The 26140-nt window shown below is 39.4% G+C and overlaps 1 protein-coding gene across 1 annotated transcript; it reads left to right on the top strand.

The window, feature by feature from the left end:
* The first annotated feature begins 916 nt into the window (after positions 1-916).
* pla2g4ab (phospholipase A2, group IVAb (cytosolic, calcium-dependent)) lies at positions 917-25508 on the top strand. The gene is made up of 19 exons (XM_040128802.1): positions 917-1240; positions 3083-3198; positions 4859-4940; positions 5248-5396; positions 5757-5870; positions 6556-6593; positions 7145-7289; positions 8957-9093; positions 9520-9742; positions 10106-10220; positions 12070-12207; positions 12284-12373; positions 14000-14065; positions 15454-15581; positions 15746-15857; positions 16899-17083; positions 17187-17376; positions 20348-20505; positions 23076-25508. Exons 2-19 carry the CDS (start codon positions 3181-3183, stop codon positions 23199-23201), a joined length of 2214 nt encoding a protein of 737 aa, XP_039984736.1. The 5' UTR covers positions 917-1240; positions 3083-3180; the 3' UTR covers positions 23202-25508.
* The last annotated feature ends 632 nt before the right edge of the window (positions 25509-26140 follow it).

Genomic DNA, 26140 nt, shown 5'->3' with positions numbered 1-26140 from the left:
ACGGCTGACCGTTAGGGACGGACCGACAGCGAGGAATATTTTTTCTTGCGCAACCCCACACTTCTGTCCACTTCCGACGGGCGATTTCGGATGGTGGCGTTATGTGTTTTTTGGCACCAAGCAGATTTTTTTTTTTTTTTTTGCTTACCGACATCTTGATCGCTTCCTCAATTTCCCCTTCCCTCTATTTTTTTTTTCCTGTGGAATTCTTCCACTGGGAAGCTTTGATGTGAATTTACAAGAAAGGGTCTGGAAAATGTTACTTTACGTAATTGCACGTTATCCTTTTTACATTTTAATGAATGGCTTTATACAAAGATACTTAAAAATCTTAAGAATGTCCCCTGAATGTGGTCATTCTATAGACTACATTTCTATAATTCATGATAGTGATGTTTCATTGAACCAAAGAGATCTGCAGCCCGGAAAATCTTTTCAAGGAGCAATCTTATATATTTTTTTCAAAATAATGCATTTGAATTAATTTATTCATGAAAAATTACCATCTAATTTATAATATGGTAGAATGTATTTGACTGGTTATATGAAATCCACAGAGACAGGGGGTCTATGTTGGCGTTAAGTCCAGCCACTTCTTTCTCTCTTTTCTTAGCAATTAAATACATTATTAGCTACTTAAAATAACGAGGCTTCTGCATAACATTTTATGGCAATATTGCATGGAGAGAGAGAGAGAGACACTTTATAGAATGATATTTGTGTCGAACCCAACCATTGAACACAAAGGGTCTTGTAATCAAGGTGCAGCTGGAAACATGGGACCGGGAATGACCGGGAAAGTTTTACAGATACGCTGAACCTCGGCGTCACCCTGCGTCGTGGTCTCAGACGTCTACGGCGAAGTTGTTTATTCAACAGTCTGTCTCTACGCGCCCCCTGGCGGAAGCAACACGCAACCGGCGCGGCGGGGAGCAGTCGTCAGCGGCGACTTTCCCCGCTGAGTCAAAGGGTGACTCTTGTGTGCGGCTTCTCTTTTATTTTTCTTCGTAACCGTTAACTGCCCTGACTGTTTTCTTCCAGTTAACACGGCAAACGCGTGAGTTCTTGCGTTTGTTTGTGTCTCTCCCAGAAGCCCCCGACACTCCTCCTCACTGCCGGGTGTGCGCGCTGAGCCGTCGCGAGGCGCCTCCTTCGTCTCCCCTGCTGCTGTGGTGGCACGGTGCTCGCGATGGCAGCTTTTTTTCAGAATATGTGAGGTGGAAAACGCGCTGCTGTGAAGGTACGTTTCCATTTCCCCGTTCTTAACAAGACAGAGTGTTGTGTTTATTTTATTTATTTTTTTTCCATTTATTTTTTTTTTTGGTTTGGTTTTTGCTCATGGGATTTGGGCAGAAATGCGGAGTAGGAAGGTCGGTGCCAGCAACAACTGCTGCGGCTGCGGCTGCTGCTGCTGCTGTTGCTGCTGTTGGTTTAACGCGAGCCTTCGCGAGCAGTTCGCTCTCCGCAAGAGGATAACGAAACTTCAGATACGCTTTTACTAACGCTTACAGATAAATAACACAGTAAGCCCAGCTCGAGCGCTAAACGGGGCATATACGTGTGAACGGAAGCACGAGTTGCCCAACATACAGTGTTTATATTCTTACCCGTTTAGCTAACAGCCCGTGTTGATGCACCGTGTGTCATGTTTTAAAATTTACGTCATTGCAAGGTTAACGTCTGCCATTGTTATCTCCCTCGTCTTACATCATCCGAAGCAGTAACATGATCTGTCACCGTTTGCTGCTCACTCATTCTCTAGCACCGGGGCTTATCAGATCTTGACGCGATTCTGCCGAGCTTTCAGGGAGCAGGCAAAACCTGTTTGCAGTGGCCCGATAAGTTTTGTCTGAAGCAGAGGAAAAACCAGATGAGAGCGACACTGACTGAAAATCACTTTTCGCTGTAGTATCCCTTTTGGGAAATGCAAAGCGATTCATAGAAGTAATCTCGTGAGATTGTGTTTTACTTCCGACCTTTACCTTTTATGTCTGAAGTGGAAGTAGGAGACTTACTGGGTGCCTGCAAAACCCGTAATTACTGCCGCTGTTTTGCATCCTGGCTGGTTGCCGGGTGCCTCTTTCACATCTTGTGTTCCTCATATGAAAATGTTTCTGTTGTGAAAGTCTCTTTGACGCTACGTTGGCACACTCACAGGGCTCAGCAGCCACCATGCAGTCACCGTGCACTACGGGGGGAGGGCAGGGTGAACTGGCAATTTGAAAAGCTGGACCACTGTTTCAAACTACGTGACCAGTGCTGTGAACACACAGACGCTCTACGTGCTCTCAGTCCCCTCAGTAATGATACGCTTTGGTGAACAGCTGAGAAAAGGCTTGCTGACCTTGATTTGTTATTGCCAGCGCGCGCACACACACACACACACACACACACACACACACACACACACACACACACACACACACAGAGGTTCGCTCTCTGTCTCTCTCTTTCTCTCCCTCCCTCTCTCTCTTTTTCTCACACACACACACACTCACACACACACACACACACACACACACACCATATGCAAATTTCTTTCAACATATGTGTTTTTATCCATTATAAAGAGAGAGTATGGATTTTGCTAATAATCAACACACCACCTCTTCTGTAAATGCAAACCCAGGTAAACATTTTACTGTACCATTATAAGCACCATCTTTGTTCGGTCATATCATCAGCTTCAAAGATAGAGTACATCTTTTTTTAATGGCATCTTTCTTACACCATCTCTACACATGCATGTGGTGTACTTACACACACATAAATGCTTTCTATGGGCCCAGGCCCCCTACCACGGGTTCGTGGCTCAGCACACTTCCCGTTGCCCCTCTAAAGAAGTTGCAGTAAAAGGCCTGGTTGTTGACGTTGCGGCAGCTCTGGTCAAAAGTAGATAACTGGGCTTTCTCATGTTGTTGACTGACGGTTACCTTGCTAAGGTTATCGTTGGAAACCCTGAGAAAAAAAAGGTGTTTTTCATTTCAGAGCATTGTGTGTTTCTTAACATGCAACTGTCTGTCTGTTAAAGCTGTAATCCTGCATTTGCACTGATCCTCGGCTTCTTTGTTTCTTCTTTCAGGCTCTGAATGCTTCAGTTCATGACTGAGATGTTCTCCTGAGTTAAATTTCCCATTTTGACAAAGGCATTCCTGAGAATTACTCAGCTGACAACACATAATGGCTTCCAATATAATTGTGAGTACTGGCACAGTTATTATTCCCTGTATGTACAGTATGTAAACCTGAGCCGAGTTACAACAGAATCAGAGATGTTCCATTTGGATGAATTTTGCCCCCCCCCCAAAAAAAAAATTATTTGCAAATATTGCAACAAACATCTAAGCAGCAACGTCATGTTTGTTATCACTCCAGCGGTTGACAAGATCAAATGAGGCTGGTTGTAAGCAGCAAAGATGAACATGAGATATGAAGTATGATTTCTGGATTCACAGCTGCGTAGAGCTGTGCTCATCTGTTAAAAGCCTCATAAGTTGTTATGTATTCAAGACTTGTGTATGGGCAGTTGAAACTGAATTGACTTTCCTACATAACTTAGGGTGTGCAACATACCATCATGACTCTTCACACCTTAAAACTACAAAGGACATTCACTGAGATCAAGATTTCCTAAGAAAGGCTGGCTATAAGGCTGACACAAAAACAAAACAGCAAAAATGAGAAATGGCTTCTGCTCTTATTCCAGCATGTGGGTTCAGTGATAAATATCTGTGAGGGACAAAGGAGAAACTGTTAAGAGATTAATGACTGCTGAAGATGCCTTATTTACATAAATCACATTTTTCAACTTTAAAGAGTGGAGCCATTAGCAGGAACTGATCTGCGTACTAGCATGTTTGTTAACACTTTTGTAACACAAAATAAATTATACTCCAATTTTCTGTTTTTGTAAAGGCTGGTTACCTAGGGGGTCCAGTAATGGGAAACAAAATTGAAGTTTGGGAAAAATGTAATTTTGTAGTGTAATTTCACATTTGCAATATGCTACCAACACTGCAGGGGTACAGTGAGGTAATGAAAGGGGCTTTGGGAAAATCTCTCGAAACTCAGATGGAGATGCCAAAATGATGAAAAGTTGGGCTAGGAAGCTTGCAGAAAAGGGGTAGAAATCTTGGAATAACGAGGGATTTGGCAGACATTTTTACAGTCCAGCAATGTACTGAAACAGGGTAGATGCTAGTAAACTGCATAGGCAGTTGAGCCTACCAGTTTATGTTCTTTGGATTCATTATGGTGTAGGTGCTGTCCCTGTTCCTTATAGTAATAGTTCAAGTACAATCAGAACAAATGCTTTTGCAATTTTCTCAGTGTACTTACCAGGTAAGCTTTTCCCCGACAGAAAATCTGTTGTCCATCTGACAAAAACTGCCATTATAAAGCATTGTTTTCTTCCACCGACATTAATTTCAGTGCCTGTCGGAACACGTAAGTATTTAACTGGTACTGATTCATACAAAGAAAAATTACACCGTAAATCCCGGTCCGCATTAGAAAGTGTTACCACATGTTTTAAAAACAAGCATTTTGCTGCCCACATGCAAGAAGAAAGTCATTATTGGTCGGTCTGAAGAAACCTGAGAACCGAACCCTGAGTTAAAGAATTTCACAGCAGATGGGAAGGCCATTTTCAGTCTGCCAAAAAACCGAGATTTTCCCACAGGCTGACACAAGAATATGCAGTGAACCTTCTTACATCAAACAGTATGTCAGAATTTGCTATGGGTTATTCGCTGTCTGATTTGGGGTTTTTAATCTCTTTTTTTATCATTGTGGTTGGACTGACTTTCCCAAGTGATAAAGGGAAGCAAAACTGATCTGAATGACTGTTTTAATGCAGGTGGAGCAGCAGTTTTCTCACAAATTCACAGTGACAGTGGTTCGAGCTGAGAGCGTCACCAAGGGAGCACTGGGTGACCTGTGTGAGTCCTAATACAGCTTTTTTTTTTTGGCCCTGTTCATGTGATTCTAACATTAAAACTTTTTGCTGCTGCAAATTATTTAGAATTCGCTGCGTGCGCATAGTCAAACACATAGTTACATCTGTGTGTTCGTGTTATTTTTACTGGAATTGTCTCTATGTGGGGAAAATGCCCACCAAAATTATTTTAGATCACTGCAAACCTATCATAAAAAAAATAAAAATAAAAATACAAATGTATTTAAACTGAATATGGGCATACTTGGACTTTGAGATTCTAATGTTAAGTAATTCGTTTGTGTGTGCAGTGGACACCCCAGATCCATATGTGGAGCTGTTCATCCCAACAGCCCCAGAGAGCAGAAAGAGGACCAAGCACATTGACAACGACGTCAACCCAAAATGGAACGAGACCTTTCACTTCATATTGGACCCCAACCAGCAGAACGTCTTGGAGGTTAAACCTTCATTTCATTGTCTAGCACAGTCCATACCAGTACAGGATGACAAGCAGGAATGTGGTGGAGCATAAACCCCCATAAACACCTTGCTATTTTTAGCCTGATTCGAGAGAATATGAGATAAATAGTATCATCATTGAAACTGTAATCAGAATGACTCATGGCACATTATTTAAGGGTCATCTAAGGAAAATAGATACATTTTTTGATTACATTCATCATTGTTTAACCTCTTCACAAAACCTAATCGGTTAGAAGACTAGTTGTTCAGAGGAACTTAGACACAGGCCAGAATAACAAATGTGTAGCTCTCAATATGTATTTAACCATGAGGTGATGTTGCTAATTCCAATCAGTTAACATTAATGGACGCCAATTATGTGATGGATGAGACACTCGGGACGGCGTCCTTCGACATCACCAAGCTCAAAGTGGGCCAGAAAAAGGTGGAGACTTTCCTCATTGGCAAAGTAAGACATTTAATCACACAAACTCTTTGACAGATTCATCATTATAAACTCATGTTGTACAGGTAAGCGTTGTTGAAACTTACAGAAGCTTACTTTAAATTCTAGTTAAGATCCTGTGGTTCCCAAAGAATCTGAAGATGGATTACAAGGAAATGTACATGAAACCTGACATTTTCCATTTGGTACAATATTGCATATTGCCATACATCTTTCAGTGAATCACTGCAATGACCAAAGATAGACTGCATGTGTATAGAGGCTAGCGTGTGCCAACAGAATAATTGTAGACCTTTTTGGTGGTTAATTATGACACATTAACTAAATGATACAGCTCTATAAAGTGATTAATTACTTTTTAAAATAAATTACTATTATGCAAAATATATGTGTATATATATATATATATATATATATATATATATGTGTGTGTGTGTATATATATGTGTGTGTGTATATATATATATAAAAATATATATGTATATGTGTATATATATATATATATATATACACATATATGCAAAAAGTTTTAAATTAATGATCACTCTCTCTCTCTCCCTCTTATTTTCTTTTTCACCTAATTAATTTCATTCGTGACACTTTTTATTTGGCCGTTGACAAAATTACCAGCTACAATCAGCTGCTCCTCTTCTGAGCAATAACCAGGTATATTTAATTGTTTTGACAGGCAACCAAAGTACACTTAGAGATGTTGCTGGAGATATGGTATGTATTCCCTTCAAAATTAATTTCTTTTGATTTTGTTTCACATCGATACTTGTTAGCGCTATTTACTATTTTCTGTTTAACCTAAAAGCCCTCGTGTGAAAAGGTAATACCGGGTATATGTACCTCATAGCCTGTGTACAAATCCGTCACAGGTTCAAGAAAGCACTGGAATTCAAGAATACATTGGAATTGACTGGGAGCAGTGCAGCAACTAAAATTAGAACTTAAAGCAGTGTAACTCAGTAACTAAAGGATAGTTGTGTAGGAGTTAGTGGGAGGATTTGGAAATGCCATACGTGTTTGTAAGGTTAGTAATTATGAGAAGGTGAGTGGTAAAAGGTGAGAGGCCAGGACTGTTTGTCTGTGGATGTGTGTTTCTCACCAGACCACATTGAGGCAGATTGGTTTCAACATTATCAGTAGTGTTACGGAAATGGAGAAATCGTATGCTTTATCTGTCTCCCAGCAGAAAATGTAAAACATTACATATTGTTTGCCTCCCTATTATCAGATTTAATTAACCTTATTTCTGTCCCTTTTATCTTCAGCACCAAACTGGACCTGCGGTTCAGCCTGGCCCTTTGCGACCAAGAAAAACAGTTCAGACAAACCCGCAGAGAGAGAGTGATGCTGGGCATCAAGAAGCTGCTAGATATGGAGAAGCCTCGTTTCCTCCCCAGCTCTCCAGCGGAGGTTACTTTACTACATATATTATAATGCTGGAGTATCAAAAATCTTTACATTTAACATGAAAACTGAATGGCTGCTGTGGGCTGACAAAAAGGCATTTGGTTCTTTACTCTGTTTCTGGTGACTGACTGATACTTAAAGGAATAGTTTGACATTTTGGCGAAGGTAATTATTCGTTTAATGAGAAACTTTATACCACTCTCATATCTTTCCATTAAATATGAAGCTACAGCCAGCAGCTGTAGCTGTTAGCTTAGCACAAAGACTGGAAATGGGGTAAAACGGCTAGCTGCATCTTTCCGAAGATAACAAAACCCACCGTAGCACATCTCAATTTCGCTAATAAACATTTTATATCTTGTTTGTTTAATCAGTAAAAAAATATGATGATAAACAGGTTAAACCCATTAGCTTACAGTAGCTTAGCATAAAGACTAGAAACGGGGATACAGTTAGACCACTTTGGTTTTTGTGTGGATATGGTAGTGAACTTTAGCTGTCAGTATTCTGCTCACTCTTCTGCTGCTAGCCTGCTAATTACAGCTCGTTGGGAAAGCTATGCTGTCATATGCTACAACTGCTATTTATGTAGCATTTCATTAGTCTGTAATATTGTCACTCCCCGCTCCCCGTTGTGCTGTGCTTTGTGTTCCCTCATGGGGAGTGCTGAGAGGGGATTAATCCATTTCAAGTGAGTTGGCTGACTGAGCCGTGGCTGCCATAGCCTCTTAAGATTGTACATGTACAGGATATAACAGAAATGTTGGGTGTGATGTGTGTGCTCGCTGTGGAATCTCTCATTCTACTGCAGTCTCACTCTTATGATCTGTAGCATTTACTGATGAAGATGAAAAAAAAATTCGCAAAGAATAACAGTGCAGAGTTTTGAGGTCTGCTTCCATGTAGTGTATCCACACTTGCTGCAGCCTTTCTCACTTGTTAAATCCAAACCTTTGACGCACGTTCTCACAAACTGTGTTCTCAGTTTATTATAACACCTACACATTTTCTCACACTGAGAACGTGGCCCATACAGTAAGCCTCACAAAGCTCCAAGTTCCTCTCCCCTGCTAAGCTAAGTTTCATTTTCTCCCTGGTGTGGTTATGGCTACATGCCCTTGGAGCTGGCTGTAATCTCCAGCCAAGCTTGTTCGTGTCTTAAGCATATCCCGGAAGCTCCAGAGGAATGAGATAACCAGCTACTGCCTTTCTCTATGCTACACCATCCCTTAACTCCATGCCAAGGATGTCTTTTGTTTAAATATTTCTGTTAGAATATTCAAAACTGACGATGAGATAAACACAGACAAGAGGAAGGAAGCCAGTTTGCGCAATGACAGTTATGAAATTGTTGAAAATCTGAGAGCACAAGTTAAAAAATATTCTGAAGGTGTGACACAACGGGCATGGGAAACTCACTGCATAGAGACATTGGAGAAAAGGTACTCAGGCTGAAAGAATGAGATTGAATGATGTGAGAGTCATGCTCGTAGTTGTGTAGTATGTAATTATGTGATTAAACACGCCTCTGTCTTCTTCTTCCTCTTATGACCTTCTGTTTGTGTGTGTGTGTGTGCGTGTGTGTGTGCGTGTGTGTGTGTGTGTGTGTGTGTGTGTGTGTGTGTGTGTGTGTGTGTGTGTGTGTGTGTGTGTGTGTGTGTGTGCTGCAGGTACCAGTGATAGCAATAGCAGGCTCAGGAGGCGGTTTCCGTGCCATGGTCGGCTTTGCAGGTGTGATGAAGGCCCTGTTTGAGTCTGGGGTCCTGGATTGTGCCACGTATATTGCCGGCCTCTCCGGATCCACATGGTCAGTTTTTATTTCTCCTATTCTTCTCTCTTTTTGTACCCTGCCTTTCTCTGACCTCTTTTATTTTTAAAGACACTTTCTCTCTTTTTATCTTTGTCTTTGTTGTCACGTCTCTCTTGACCTTTCTGTCTGTCTGACTCTTCTTCGGTGTTGCCTCCTCCCTGCTCTGGCTAACTTTCCTCTCTCCTCTGCTGGTATGAAGCTGACATCAAGCAAGTACCTAAGGCTTTTTTCAGTCTCCATCTTAATGTTTGTTGAGTGGATGTAACTTCAATACAAGTACGGCATTTCCTGCATAAACCTTCTCAAAAAGAGCAGCGGGATTGTTTTAAGCATGTATTAACTGATTTGATAACATTTTACCTTGCACCTGTTATTTGTGTAATGCCTCTTTCTAACTTTCTTGCTCCCTCTTTGTCCCTGTAGGTACATGTCCTCTCTCTATTCCCACCCTGACTTTCCAAATAAGGGCCCAATGGAAATCAATAAGGAGCTGATGCAGAGAGTTAGCAGTAACCCCCTGAGGCTGTTGCTGCCCCAACACATCACCAATTACATCCAGGCCCTGTGGACCAAAAAAGCCTCAGGGCAGCCTGTTACCTTTACCGATATCTTTGGTATGCTCATAGGAGAGACGCTTATACCTGCGGTAAGAGTCGGCAGACAGCTGTTGTTTGTTTTAATCTTAAAGGAATTCCTTATTTGTACACCTCTTTTTTTGCTTTTGTATGTCAATCCTCCTCTTCCCTTTCATATCCTCTCTTTTCTTTTGAACTGACATCTCATCCAAACCTAATTTAAGCCCTTTTTTTCATTTTTGTACTTTTTCTTCCCCACAAGTTTTTTTTATTGTACTTTCACATAATCATGACTGTCACACTCAAATGAAAAGCTGAGTGCTGCCAGCAGAGAATAATATGTAAAAATACTGTTTGAGCATCCACTGCAGGAGTACATGTGTATGAATAAATGCAAGCGTAAATGATTCAATGACTGTGCTCTCTCCCACCAGAGGATGGACATCAAGCTGAGTGAAATCCAGGAGAAAATAAACCAGGCACAGAGTCCTCTTCCTCTCTTCACATGTCTGCATGTCAAGCCAGATGTTTCTGAGCTCATGTTTGCAGGTAAATATCTGTCGTATTTTAAGTATCTGCACGTGCTTTCCTGTTAACTTGTATATTGCATGTACCCCATGTCACTCACAGACCTTTTTTGCATATGTAATGAGTAACTGCAGATGATCAGATGAGTTTGACTACATGCAAATTAGGCAAGCGGCACATATTTCCTTATAATGCTGCTCTGCTAGCACAGCGAGGAAGTTTCATGACATGGTTGGCTGTCATCTAATGATAGCTTTGTGGTGTCATATAGAAACTGAACTATATCAAGCAACTGAGTAGTGTGCATAAGGCCATGATAGGTTTGGTCCCAAGTTGTACAATACTTCCTCATTGTTGATGTAGACCACACAGATACTGTGCACTAACCAGAAACCATAGTCTTGCAGTAAGACTCAATTGGGTAAATTCCTTTGGAGACACCTTCTGGAGCTCTTCTGTAGAGAATAAATAGGAGACAGTCTCTAAGCACGTTTTAGTTTCCAGTTCCACAGTATCGAATCAATTTGATGTTGTCACAAAGCCAAGGAAAACAGTGATAATAACTCTGTAGTTAGAGATCCATATTGACAATGTCTCACCTAGGTAATAGGAGACATGCTTCATACTGTGAAGTGATGAATTGCACATTTTGTGTAGTGTCACTCTGATATGCCTCAGGGCAAGCCCAAACTCATTCTTAATCTAGAATTACATGTAGTTTTTCTGTTGTTAGTTCTCATCATCATTCCCAAATCTAAAAAATGACAATCACAGAGTAGACACAAAAGTGCTAAGTCATTGAAAGTGTGAGTAAAATAGACAAGACTTTTTCTTCTTTTTTTTTCTTGACTCTCCCCTTACCTAAATTCCCCAGTATCTTGATGAGCTGGCTCAACAGAAAATACCGCACTGTCAAAAGACAGCTTAAGTAAAGCCAAGACGTGAAATAATCTGCACATTTAAGAGGCAATTATTGTCTGAAAGGTTACAGAGGTTTAAGTACTTCTATTGTATGGGGATATGACTGTGTGTATGTTTGTATGCAGTATTTGTGCTTGCATACCTAAGTGTTTGTGTATCAAAGCTTGTTGCTGTAAAAGCTGGTACAACTACGTCATAATGACTTGTTATGTTCAGGTTGTGGTATAGACTTTCCATACCGCAAGTCTGCTCTGGCCTTTGCTACATCTCTCTCTACGCAGGGCCAGACTAAACCCCTTGTGGGCCCTTGGAAAAAATTAATCTGTGAACCCCAACTTCCAACCACTCTATGTGCATTGTGTACCGTGCAACACTTGGCAGCTTTGTAGTATTTTGCTGAGAGGCTCAGAAACCAGCCAGTACTCCTCCACCAGAATACTATTGCCCCCTGGGTTTTGCTTAAAAAAATGGATTTAGAAATACGTCCCATGTAAGTAAAATAAAAGGAATTTTATAACTACTTTTGACACTCATGGTAATCATGGTAATGATTATACCTGCTTAACGTCAGCATGTTAGCGATGTCATTGTGAACATTTTAGCATCATGGATGTGATTAGCATGCGGACGTTAGCATTTAGCTCTAAGCACCGCTGTGCCTAAGTGCAACTTCACAGAGCTGGCTTTGCAGCATAGCTGTAGACACTTTGTCTTGTTGTATTAAGAGCTTCAGTGTGAGCATGCCATCTTCAAAAATGTCTAATTAAAAAGCGGTATTTGTTTATACCAACTGTGCTCTTTCCATACATTGTCTTTGAAGCGTACAAATGCAACCTATTTGGAACCAATTTTTCTATGCAGTGGTCAGGAAAAAGGTGCTTACGGAATGGCATATGGTATTGGTGTTTGTTTATTTCTTTTACATTAACACTGAGATTTCAACCCGTAGACTGGGTGGAGTTCAGCCCATATGAAATTGGGATGGCAAAGTACGGCACCTTCATGACCCCCGACTTGTTTGGAAGCAAGTTCTTCATGGGAACGGTTGTGAAGAAGTACGAGGAAAATCCTCTCCATTTTCTGATGGGTAAGAAAGACGTTTTCATGCACAGCATGGTCAAAGCTTCTCCCATGATACTTACAGTATGTTTTCATTGTGTCAGGTGTGTGGGGCAGTGCCTTCTCGATTCTGTTCAACAGAGTGCTGGAAGTCAAAGATACAGCTGGTGGCAGCACCATGGAGGAGGAGTTAGGTAATCTTTCTCTGTTTCTGCTTCTGTGTGTTTGGTTTGACGTACACTGTACTAACTTAAATAATACTTCTTCGCTAATATGTGCAAATCACTTCATTAAATGCATTTCTTTGATCCAGTAATTGATAAAACAATCTCACCACAAGGTCGATTCAGTAGCTGTTCAGGAGCTTTTGATCATATCACATGAGCTTCATCAGCAGATAAAGTTTGCTCAGTTGTCATAGAATTATATATGTTCAAATTTCCAGTTTTATAAGCACTTTAAGGACTTGTCATCCATATTGGCTTCAAGTTTGAGACTGAAAGTTCATTGACCTGTTGAGACACATCATATGATGCGATTGAAAGCTCCAGAACAGCCACTAAATGGATTGTTTTAATAAGGCTGTTTTTCCTCCACAACTGTTTTGCGGGTAAAAAAAGTAACTTTCGGTCTCATCTAAATAATAATATTTTGCTATTGTAATTTTGCCAATAGAAAAAAACAATGAGCCAAAATTTTGAAATGATAAAAGCATTGATTCACAATACCGCAGTCTTTTTTATTAAGTGCACTACTTAAATAAAGAACAAAGTAGAAAAGAAATGCCATCAAATTCGGCTCCTTAAGACATGAAATATTATAAAATGATGCAACAGAATTGAGTAACGTAAAATTTAGATTTTTTTTTAAAACTTTTGCTCTAAAAGGAAGTTTATATAATAGAGGATTATTTTTAAAAAAACCAAAACATTAAAAACAGTGCTCAGACAACTATAAGACTATTTCAGGCTCATAAAGTTATCTATCTTTATGTAAGTCCAAAACGTATTTTTTCTACATTTTAATGTACTTGACAGTAAATGAACTATTGCATAAAAGAAAATGTATTTTTCAAAATAGAAAAATATCCAAAATATAATTAAATTGGATATTACCCTTTTATTATTTGTGACATTATATTTTGAAATTTATGGTTCTTGAAACATATCTTGAACATTAACTGCAAGGTGTTTTTAGTCATGAATACTTGGTGTAAGTGGGTAGTTGTTTTTCTTTCATATAAAGTCTTTGTCTTTGGTTCATATTGATGTACTGATAAAATAACTTCCGCGGTACACCCTCCTTCTCAATCTGACATTCAGCTAAGTCTATTGTTATTTGTCTTTTCTCATACTTGCCTCTTTGTCTCATCCTGTAATAATCGTCACACAACTTGACGACAGTAAGTATCCTCATACCTTTTAAAAATAGCCATCCTAACATTATCTCACCGGAAATAAAATGAGTAGCATGACTGTTTGTGTTGGTGTGTTTGAGTGATGTTACCACAACATTGAGCTCATCAGATGTTTCTTACGGTTGACAGCATTTGTATGTTGTGACCCATCAAAGATTTAGACGCTCTCTTGACAGTTCATTGATTGTACAGAAGTGCTAAAAACCTGTCCACCCAGTTAAAGAATGCATTAGTTTATCAGGTGTAGTGCATTTGCCCTGGGACTTATTTTGATTAACAATAGACTGGGAATTTTATAATGTCGCATAACTGAACAAAAATGTTTTGTCAGGTGCACTGTTAACATTAACAAGCCTCTTTTGAAGTTGTAATCTGATGAGTCAAGATGTCTTGTCCCTTACAGGGCAGCTCAAACCGCAGCACATTCTCGGAGAAGACAGTCTCGACAATGACAACGAGCCACGCAAAGGTGAGCTGCAGTAAAATATGCATGAGTTATACGAGGAGCTAAGACACCAGACGCCTTATTGTGCAGTATATGAAATTTGTTATGGTGCAATCGTGATACGTGACTATGAATGGTGTCAAAAAACAGTTTGACACAACTCAACACATTTTTTTTTTTTTTTAAATATGTGGCAATATTGCCCCAAATTACTGGTGTGACACAGATACATCAGAACAGATGCTGTGGATGCTATCAAGTCATGAAAACATTCTTGAGCTTTCACCTATAACTATTTGGTTTGCAGTCTCCATCTGGCATAGTTTAAATATGTTATGAATTGAAAGGGTTTTTTTACCCTTGATTTTTGCTCTTGATGATCCCATTAATAATGCTGATTTTATTTCATTTTTTTAAGTTATTGCTATCTCTTTGCAAGTTGAGTTCTGAGTGAAATAGTAGAACTAAGAACTAAAGATAGAAAGAGGAAGAGAGAGAAAGGGTCGGGCTAAAAGGGTGAAAGACTGATTTTTGTTTCAAATTATATTATCCTTCAATTACATTTTTGTTTTTACAGTCGTCACAAAAAAAAAATCTTTTTGTACACTGCAGAGTTCTACTTATAAAATGTGTTCTGGCTTTTTTTTTTTGTTCCAATTTCATGGAGCATCTTCAAAGCCCCTTAAAAGTCTCAACTTAGGTTTTCTCTGCAACATTAAACATTCATAACTAAATATGCAGAATCCAAAGTTAAAGTTTTGGGGAAAAATATGTATTTATTTAGAGTAAAACATTAAAAAAAAAAATGTGATTGATCAGGACTGTGTGGGTCGTGATTGGTGCACGGTAAGTACATAACATTACCTCTCTCCAACTGAGTCCCACCCACGAGTGACAGTAGCAGACGTTGCAAAAGATACCCTCTATGTTTTCAATTCAAGAGACCTTAAAACAAGACACTTAGGTGAATAATAAAAAAAAAAAACAGTAATTATATTTTGTATGTGTCTGTAACTGTGCTGTGAAAAAATAGTCTGATCTGATTATATGGTTTTGACACATTTGTGCTACGCTGTAGAATTAACAGCAAAAGTCCAATTTTTAAAAAGTCTCAAAGCACTTTCCATAACATTTAGGAAATTTTTGATGTTGACTTGCATTTTAGATTCTACCGTTCCTGGTTACGTGATTTATATATTCGAAATGTCATTTGTTTTGAATGTTTGTTTGTAGCGTTAAATTTGATCATTTAGTGTATTTTAGGCATTTAGGTAACCTCTTCTGATTTAGTTGCAATTAAGTTGCAAATTCTCCTAGTTTTATTGCAGAAAAAGAAATGGACCCTTAGCCTCAGTTAAAATCTTTGTCACAGGATTTGACAATCTTTTGTCTGCCATTGCTTCGGTGTTTAGGTGGTACGGAGAACCTGGAGGCAGAGGACGATGATCGCACCACTAAGGCCAGCTGGGTTCAGCGAATGTTCACATCGCTCTTCAGTGACTCTGCCTTGTTCAACACAAGAGAAGGCCGGGCTGGGAAGGTACCTGAATACGTTCATTCACGTAAAACCGTTAAAATCATGTAACCCTTCATACAAAGCACTGCGTGTGCTCTAGCTGCATTCTTGTTTCAATTTTCCTGTGGTTAATTTCCCAACAACCTGCCTCTTTCCCTCTCCATAACCCATTCTCACCGTGTTACCAGGTGCATAACTTCATGCTGGGCCTGCACCTGAACACCAGCATCCCATTCTCTCCACTCACTGAGGTCATGTATCACTCTCCCCCACCTGAGGAGGAGGTGGATGCTGTTACAGGTAAGAAGGATGAAAGATTGTCAGAAATCACCACTTTTAGACTTGAAGGATAGGTTCCCAGTCTTACAAGTCTGTCTTAAAGCAGTAGTCAGGTGCCCATATGAACACTGAAACAGGTTTTTTCTCGCTATTATCACTCTCTGGGGAAACAAAGAGAGAATTTCGCTCTAACAGGCATGCTTCTTTGACATTCTTTCCAGCATTATTTACAGCAGTCAAAAACAAGACTTCACATAATAATTTTACATCTTGCGGTTTTAATCCTACATTTCTTTCTTTCATCATTTTAGTAATCCTTTCAGACACAGCCGGAATGATACTGAAATATTTGGAAATAGATAAGAATAACTGTACAGTACCCTGTGTCTTAATTTGCTTGTAAATGCGTGTACATCTAAGTATAGTAAGAGCTGGTTATCTAACTTAACCTCGGTATATTTTTTATACTGCACCAATTACACCAAATTGCCTAAAACTCAATCATAATTTTGTTGCAATGTACTTTATTTTGGCTAAGTCTTTGTACGGCTATTTGTGTACAAAAATTAAAGCATTCATTAGTATTCATCTTGAATTGTGTCCTTTTAGCTCTCTTTTTGGTCCATAGCAACTCCTGAGGGAAATATTTAGTTCTTTAGCTGCTAAATGCTCCACTATGTTCACCAACTAGTCACTAACTTAGTATGTCTGCTGTTTTGTGCTGGAGAATGCTAAAAAAAACTTGATAGACCTGAGGGGAAGTTCAGAGTTTTTCTCTAATTATCTTTGGGTTCATCACTCTCAGCGACTTATTTCACATTACACGTAGTCATTTTAAGTAATTGTTATTTGCTGGTACTGAAACACAAGTGTGTTATAGGCATCAGTATTAAAACATTTCAAATAATACCCAGCCCTACTTCTTACTTTTTACGTATGTAAGTGAATCCTTACGCAGTTAAATCATTCTGGTCAGTCGTGTGGAATAAAATTTGTTGGCGGAGATCAGAAATCTTTCCATTCCTGTTGCATCATTTATTGGATTGCGTGTGATTTTCTCAGACCCTGATGAGTTTGATCGTATCTACGAGCCTCTGGATGTGAAGAGTAAGAAGATCCATGTGGTGGACAGCGGCCTGACCTACAACCTCCCCTACCCTCTCATTCTGCGACCGCAACGTGGTGTTGACCTCATCATCTCCTTCGACTTTTCTGCACGGCCGAGCGACTCCAGCCCCCCATTCAAGGTCGGAATTTGACCTTTTTTTGCCGTCACAAATTGCTAAAAGTGATCCTTGCAAACGAAGGATCAAGACCAAAGTTTTTCTAATTTGTAAATGTGTGCCACAGGAGCTTCTGCTAGCAGAAAAGTGGGCTCGAATGAACAAGCTCCCATTCCCCAAGATCGACCCCAAAGTCTTCGACCGCGAGGGCCTGAAGGAATGCTACGTCTTCAAACCAAAGAGAGGAGAAAAGAACTGCCCGACTGTCATCCACTTTGTCCTGGTCAACATCAACTTTAGGCAATTCAAAGCACCTGGTAAGTATGTGCGTATGTGGAGTTTTCTACAGCCTGTGTGAGGGGGAAAATATGTTACTATTATGATAATGCTGGTTTTCCGTCATAGCACATGAGGCATCTCTTCCTTGAAGTTGCGCTGTGCAATTGAACCATATTCAGCTGACAGCAGACAGTTGTTTTATGTTTTGCCAAAAGTCTGGCCCCTCATCTAAGTGACCTCAATAAAAAAAGTCTCTACTAAGGGTCACTGTGGTTTTCTGATGGAAATGGTGTATTTGCTGATACGCATGCTTTCATTTCGCCCAGTGTGAGTGTGTGTGGGCGCACGCAGATGTGAACCTCAGTGTGTTCAGTGTTTTATGAGCTGCTTGAGTGAATTATGGTTCCTTTAAAAGCCGAGTACCAGTAGGGAATCTCTCGCTCCAGTGGGAGAGCTCTGTGTGTAAACATGCCATACATCATGAGACGTACAAAGACACACTGACTTTGCATTTAGTAGGTCATCAGCCCATATACTTCCGCAGTCTGTTTATAGACATTAGATAAGCAAAAACCCAAGATACATCTGAAGGAAAAATACCATAAATGGACTTCCCATTTGTGAAAAATAAAGTTATGTAGGCCATTATGGAATTGGATTACTACTGTATGTCTGCATTTTCCAAGCCGTAACAGCCTCCTGCATGTGGCCTGACATCGTTACACCTTCAATAAAAACAAATTCAGAAGGATAAATGTTGAAGTTTTTCTCAAAAAGCAGATGCAGAATCAGGTGCGAGTGGAGCAAATTATTATAACAGTGATCAGGAAAGTTCATTCTTTACCTTAGAAATTGTTAACAGGTTTATAAAATAATGCTGAGAAAACTCCATCCCCGACTCAAAGATCCAGAAAAAGCTACAGTAGTAAATGCATGTTGAGAGTATTTAGTCACACTATTTTATGTGGAATAGATGAGGCAGACATTTTTCCTTACAATGAAAGAGACATTTATTTCCAATTCCTTTCAAAACTTATGCATCATTTCTTTTTATTTATTAATAGGGAGTAGTATTCTGCCACACCCAGCACCACTGCTGGGTGTGGTCAGAAGTGTGCTCTGTTCCATCCGTAACTAGACCTAACAGTGATGTCAAGTTACCTCGCAGATCACTGCAGACAGATGGGAAGTAAAAACAAGACATTCAGTCTCTCTTCAATTTTTAAAGTGAAAAAAGCACCATAAAGTTGTCACTTTTTATTCTACCTCTTTTTTTCTGTCTATAAAGACAAGAAAATGATTAGTTTATATTAGGGCTGTTGTCTCCCGGTCAACTGGTTAATTGATTGGTTGATATGTTCTCGTCAGACCAAATTTTCATTGGTTAAAAATCACCGGTGTTACTTTGATAGGGAAAAATGCGCCATATCAATGGCTTTCCATGATTAATCCAGTATTTACTTCTGCGGGGGGGGGGGCAGACTACTTGTGAACTCTCCCAACCTAATGGAAACTGTTAAGTCTTACTTATTTAACATTTTTTTAACTCTACCTGAACATTTACTCAGAGTCGGCTACAAATTAATTGACACCATGTCATAGAAGTCCTCGGTGTGGTTGCATTTCATTAAAACGGATGTCCGAAAAGTTGAGTGTAAACAGCTGTTTGCATATCACAGCTCAATAACCAACATGGAATATCATCTAAAAACGGTAGGCTAACTTGTCAGCGTTAGGGTGCTCTTTTCTCTTTCGTGTTTAATGCTTGAGACTTGTGTTATATTTTCTGAATTTCTATGAATATGGGCAGGTGCATGCTGGTGGGCTCTGACTCTGTTGTTATAATTTCTGTATAAAATAATTGAGTTAAAATGATTTAATATGCTGCGAATACTAGCTTTTGTTTATTTATAATTAATTTAGGCTAATAATGCTACCAGGTAGAGAGCACTCAGCGCACTGTGGCCGATTTAGTTAATGTAGCGATAACGTTTCCTGTGACCAATTGATTGGTTGAAGAGTAGGTATGATTTCAGTTAACCAAAGAAAATTTTGGTCGTAGTTTATATATTGGCTTCATGGGTGAGTAAAGTCAAATTTGAGGCATACAGTGTTGTGCTTCAAAGGCACAAGAGATTTTTATTGCCTCAATGGGCTATGAATTTGAAAGGAATTAGAGATATATTAATTAGTTGACAAAACAAGCTCACCTCAAGTTCTGGTATTAGCCTTTGTGGAGCTTTTAATTACATCACACAGTTCACACAGCTGTCATTAAAACTGTGGATGTTTAAATTTCCATTTTTTCTGGCCACTTAATGGACTCATTCATGTCGGCTGAGTTTCTACATTCGTGACCTTCTTGATATAACAATCTCAGAAATCAAATTTAAACCAATCAGTTTGGTTGTTTCAAGGGCCCCTTTGAAACTTTAAACCGATATAGACTAGAAATCCATAAAGTGCTTGGAAATAATTGAATTTTTAACATGTACATATCCATGACAAATGAGAAAATTCCATCTGCCAATGAGGATCATGTAATATGATCAAAAGCGCAAAAAGTAAAAAAAAAAAAAAAGTAGACCTTGAACACAACATATATTTTGTCCCAATTTTGATATCAAGCATTCTGTAAGTGCTATGTGAAGGCAACTGTTCTTGAAGACGTTTCGCCTCTCATCCGAAAGGCTTCTTCAGTTCAAACTGAGTAGTTGGGAGTTCCAGGTATATATCCAATGGTGAGATCAGCAACACTTTTGAGTCGGTGAGGTCATATGAGTCGTTGACCCTCCTGTGAGTCGTTACGATCACAAACGTCAACGTCTGCATGAGTGCTAAAACCTTTAGGGTCGTTAGGGTGACAAGTGGATTGTTGACCCACTCTGCCATCATGTGAGTCGTTCATACCAAGTATTTGAATCCGTTTTTGAAGAAATTTTGAAAAATACATTTTTGAGGAAAAATTTTTACGCATTTATTTATTCATATTTATAAACGTACTTACAGGTGTTCCCAGAGAGACTGAGAAGGAGAATGAGTTCGCAGATTTTGACATCTTTGATGACCCCGAGACACCTTTCTCCACTTTCAATTTCCAGTACTCCAACGAGGCCTTCATCCGACTCCATGACCTCATGGAGTTCAACACTCTCAACAACCTGGAGGTTAGTTCGGTCCCTATGATTTCACCACGTGATGTTTATGTGGAGGAATTTTTAAAAAAAATGCCGTAGATAAGATTTCTGACCTCAAGGAACAGTAGTCAATAGTAATGTGCAGTGCACATTATAGTTTTTCATGAATTCCCTCAGTCATTCATTGTTTTTTGCAATTATCTCCATTTAGTATTGCATTTCCATGTTGTCACTACACAAATACCAATTAATTGTGCAACATGAAAAATTTCAAATCCCAAAGGCCCGTCTAAGAGCTGATAGTACAAGTGTTGACTAGTTTACAGTAGGTGTGTCAGTGTGCGGTCAGACTGACTTTCACTCACTGTATCTGAGTCACTTCCCTGCTGCTGTAATGATTCATGTGTGATGTGGTGCATTTGATTTTACTGGAAGATCAGCTCATTCAGACAGACTTTTACTGTCAGTAGATATTTTCCCTAGGTACACAGTCAGGCAGCAGCACTATCCTATAGAAAACCACATTCCAGCTTGATGTTACTCCAGTCAGACTTCATCGATATACAAAAAGATCTGCCGAGCAACACCAAAGTTTGGTAACTTATCCAGCATTAATCCGTTGCACCAAACTGCACGAGGCTCCCAATAAAATTTGCGCACACAGATCTCTGATAGATTTAAAGCAGCTCCAGTCAACTTTTTTAGCCATGCCAGCTGTGTGGCTGTAGAGATAGCAATGTTGTTTGCTCGGCCCAACACTTTGGTTTAGGCTGAAATAGCTCAACAACTATTTGATGGATTTCAATATTCGATGGAAATTTTCTGCAGACATTCATGGTCCCCAGATAATGAATCCTACTGACTTTGATAATCCCTTAACTTTTCCTCCTGTGCCACTGTGAGGTTGATATTTGTGTTTAGTTAAATGTCTCAATGACTATTGGATAGTATACCATTAAATTTGGTACAGATGTTCATATCCTCCTCAGCATTAACTGTAATAACTTTGGTAATCCCTTCACCTTCCATCTAGCGCCATCCTCAGATCAAAATTTTTATTTGTGCACTACTTTGGTTTTTGACCAAACACCTGCAAAACTAACAACATTCCCGTCAGACTCAGCTGTAGTTTGTGTTTATTTTTGATTAGCAAATGTTAGCACACTAAAACTAAACTAAGATGTGAACATGGCAAAATCACACCGGCATCATCAGCATGGTAGCACTGTCCCTATGAGTCTGTTTGCATGCTGTTGTTAGCGTTTAGCTCAAAGCACCGCTTCCACACTAATGTGTGGAAAACCACATTCCACCCTACATGGCAAGTCAGTCAAATGTTATTGAAACTTGAAAAGCCTGCCCAGCAACAGCAAGTGTGGTAAATTATCTCACCATAATTGGATGTGCCAGTAAACTTGAAACAATTGTGTGCATCTTGATGATGACATACACTACTGGTCAAATGTTTTAGAATTCCACCATTTTTCCAGTTTTTATTGAAAGTTCAGCAGTTTGAGTCTTGTGAAGAAACTTAAATGGTACAAAAGTAAGTGGTAAACTGCCAAAGTTAAAAAAAAAATAGTTTAGGTCACCAAAAACTGAAAAATCATGTAAATTTCATAGAAATTCAAAGCTAATTCAAAGCTTTCCTGCAGCAATGTAAGCAAATGAAGCTTGAAAGTTAAACAATTGCTACAGGTGTTGTGTCTTTTGTTCATTACTTACAAACCCTCTGTCTGTACAAAGGCAGTGCTGGAACAAACCGTGTCACTGCACCCTCTGATGCATTATCAGGACCATACTGTACTGCAAGAAGTATTACTGTATATTGCTACCAGAATGGTGAGAAACACGCAATTAGCAAACGAAGACAGACTGGTTGTTCAGGGGCTCATCCTGCAGCCAGATAATGACCCAAAACATTAAAAGAAAAGAACTAGATGGTAGCTTCACAGGATGGAAGACCAGCGCAGTGTCCAGACTTAAACCAAATGGACCTGGTTTTGGATGAACTGGAAGGCGAACAGAAGGTGAAAGCAAGCTAGCCTACAACTGCAACACATTTGATGGAACTTTTACAACAGTGCTCTGACCATCTTTCTGAGCAAAATGAAAATCAACATCGTAGAGAGAACATCCTGAGTGTGTTCGGCTACAGGTTGAGTCAAAAATTTAATTACATTTAGGATTTAATTTCCATGATTCCTTTTTTTTTTAATTTTCTTTTTTTAATTTGTTCTGTGCTTTAATTTCAGAGTACACTGAGACATTACATTGCTTAAATTTCAATAACAACTGGAAAAAAGGAGATGCTTGAAAACATTCGACCAGTAGTGTAAACATGTTCATTTTCAGACAAACATTGCTTTTAAGAGCTTCGTTCAACAGCAAATGAGTCAATGTACAGAAATACCGTAAAATATATAATAAAACTAAAGGACATTGTTGGATGATAGTGAAATCGTCAGTGAACTTAAAGACCTCTTATTACTACCTGAGCTTTTTAAATAGAGCGTGATGGATTTCAGGTAGCATTATTTGTCCTCATTGACAATGCAATATGGTATTTTGGATTTAATCGCTGTATTCGTCACTTGTAGGTTATTAAAGAAGCCATCAAGGACTGCATCGTCTCCCGGAAGGAGAACCCCTCATTCCTCTCCCTTCCCTTCTCACTCAGCGAGATCCCGAAAAAGAAGTTTCTCAGAAGAGATCCTCAGCCATAACCTTGGAATCACTTGGGAAATGATAGCCAGTAGCCTTTTTTTGGCTAAATTGCAGTATATGAATAAGTGGACTTTAGGGATTTTTGTAGATTCTCTCTTAAAGTATATCATTTTCTTTTTGGAAAATGCAAACATCCTGATCTCTTCTCTGTATCCTTTTAATCAGGAGGATTTGTTAAACTCTGATTTGATATAAGTGCCTGTAAAGAACCTTAATGTTTACTGGTAAAAAGCCTTATGATTGCATTCATATACAACACAGTGAGAATTTTCATCTGGCTTTATTTGCACCAATCTGACTACTGGGAAAACTGTTGGTGTTTATTGACCACGAACAGCATATAGTTGCTTTAGCTACTGGCTGTGAGAAAGACTGGATGTTGTAAACACTGCACTGTGACTGGGTTGTAATAGCTAACATCTGGCTCCTTCACAAACAACAGACAGTTGTTTGTGAATCCTGTCTTTTGTTTTTGACATTGTATCTCTTAGTTCTTCATGTTTAAAAGAAGTCTTCTCATCCACCTCACTTTATTGGATCATGTGAAATTTCTATGCCAGCTACAACATTCCCAATTCATGCGGACACCTCTTGGCTTTAGTTCATGCTGCCTAGAGCAAAGCTGCGTTTACATCTTTCCTATGGCTTTGTATGCAGCCATGCTGTTTCTCAAGTTTGCTTCGGGGCTGTGTGAATGCACTGTAAAAAGCCTCACCTGTACTGTACCTGTTTGTGAGCTGAACTCTTTCCATATTGAACTTGCAGCTACAGAGAAAGCAGATCACCATGTTTTTGTTTTTTTCACCGGATGGCCCGTCTAAACACGTAATCCTGTTTGAAAACATGGAAGAGGAGCTCGTAACCATTGGTTTTTGTTTGATGGCAACTCCCAAACACAGCGAATGCACCCCGTCTGGATACCTCAACCATCTCAATGATGTTTACCCACCTACACGGAGGCCGCGCTCCCTGCTCCCCTGAAGGCAGTGTCTCATATAAAAGCCACCATTTTGGAAAAACAAAACTTAATGCCATAGAAACGGCCCAGCTTCCTCTCTCTCTCTCTCTCTCTTACTCTCTCTTTCTCTAGGGGGATAAACCTGTGTTTATTTCCCTCACCGTGTTTTTTCAGGCTACCTTTTAGATACAGCCACTGCTCTAGGGCCATTTCCTGGTCAGACAAAACCAACTTGCCGCAGGACTCCTCAGACGCCCCCCTGTAGTGAAGTGGAGCTTAGGTCAGAGCAAGGGAAGGCTGGGTGGAGCGGTGAGTGCAATCACCCACTCACAGCTGGAAATGGTGGCTGTCTGCAGCACTCAGTGGAATTTTACACACTACACCTACACCTGCAGCAGTGGAGGCCTGGAATCTGACACACTACACCTATACCTGCAGGGGCCCAAAGGCTGCACACAGAGCAGTGGAATTTTACACTGATGCTCTTCCGACCCCTATATGCTCATGTTTCAGCCCCACTGGTTCAGAAGAAACTGAGAAAATAAAGGAAGTTGTCTGCCTTCTTGTTGCAGGATTCATGACCGACAAACCTTTACAAGTTGCATGCACATTGATTCTTTTAGCAGATGGGTTGTGGTGGTTTTTGGATTTTTTTTGATTTTTTTTTTTTATAGTTCACAGCATTCTCATTTCTTTAAAGAAATTGATTTGTTTTTTGTGAGTTTTGTTACGTATTCATGCTTCTCGAACACAGAGTACTCTCTCATTCAGCATTTCTTTTATTGTGAAGCGTGTTCCTTTAGTCTTAAAAAAAATCGGTATCCACTACAGCGCTAAATATTAGAAATCGAAACTTTACTAACGTTAAGCAATGATTACTTTCTTTGCAAGCACAGAAAAAAAAACCCACAGCTTTCGTGAAAATGTACAAGTGCAGCAGCACGGGAACTTTTTTCATTTCGTCACATTTTGCGGTTTCGTCCATATCAATAAAATTCATCAATGCGCTTCAAATTCATCTAAAGCCTTACCAGTTAGTTATTATCTTTATTTGTAATCTGCCGTTTTAAAACCTTTTACAGCCTTTGTTAATGTAGGTCCTCCTCAGAATATGTCTGAGCTAACCCCGGCCCCTTGACTCGCGTGGCTCTGACCAAACACACAAAAACTAAAATGCACTGATCTTTAGAGGTGCTGGTAGGTTGATAATGTTACCTTTGGACAGGGCCAGGGTAGCTGTTTCCCCCTGTTTTCAGCCTTGGAGCTCAGCAAAGCTTACCAGCTGCTGGCTGTAGCCTTTAATGTAATGGACAGATGTGAGATCTTTCCATCTAGGTCAATTGACAAAGAAAAAAAAAAAAGCAAATGTGCAAATTTCTCTAAATGTTGAAATATTCCTTTAAGACAGACTTCATGCTCAAAGCTATGTGCAACAAAACAAGCACTGATCATTTTATGAACTCTTTCAACCTCTGTGAGCTATCATGATACACTTTTTTTTGTCTTTGTAACAGTAGGTAAGTTAATTGAGAAAGCGTACCTTGACTATTTTGTACATTTCTGTCATATCACATTTTATGATCTTTGACAATGTTTGCAAATGTGTAAGATGAACTGAGAACATTCACTTCGAGGGAATCGAGACGTACAGAAATACTGCAGAGATGTTCAACTGTTTGTATTATAACTGGCCAAGCGTTACATACATAATGTTTATGTGAATCATAAAAAGACGGTAATAAAAGAGAATTTACATTATCTGTAATGTTTTTTGTTTAAATATTTGACACCCTTCCCCTTTCTCCGCGAGACCCGTCCTGAAATAACAACGCAGCTGAGGAAAAAGTGCAGGCTTGCAGTACCGGCATGTTCTATTTCCTTTGGTTTGGCTTATATGTTTTTAAAATTTTTGATGACGGTGGATCTATGTAGATATTCCAACCAGTTTTAAGGCAAATCTTTTAACCCCATTGTATTGAA

The sequence above is a fragment of the Xiphias gladius genome, chromosome 6 (genome assembly GCF_016859285.1).
Source record: "Xiphias gladius isolate SHS-SW01 ecotype Sanya breed wild chromosome 6, ASM1685928v1, whole genome shotgun sequence".
NCBI lineage: Eukaryota > Metazoa > Chordata > Actinopteri > Istiophoriformes > Xiphiidae > Xiphias > Xiphias gladius.
This window is presented reverse-complemented; position numbering and strand designations above follow the sequence as displayed.

Bases quoted from the DNA above. Each gene is read 5' to 3' on its own strand.
- pla2g4ab (XM_040128802.1), top strand. The intron at 9,743-10,105 runs GTAAGAGTCGGC...CTCTCCCACCAG, and splicing joins GAGAGACGCTTATACCTGCG to AGGATGGACATCAAGCTGAG. The intron at 12,208-12,283 runs GTAAGAAAGACG...TCATTGTGTCAG, and splicing joins TCCTCTCCATTTTCTGATGG to GTGTGTGGGGCAGTGCCTTC.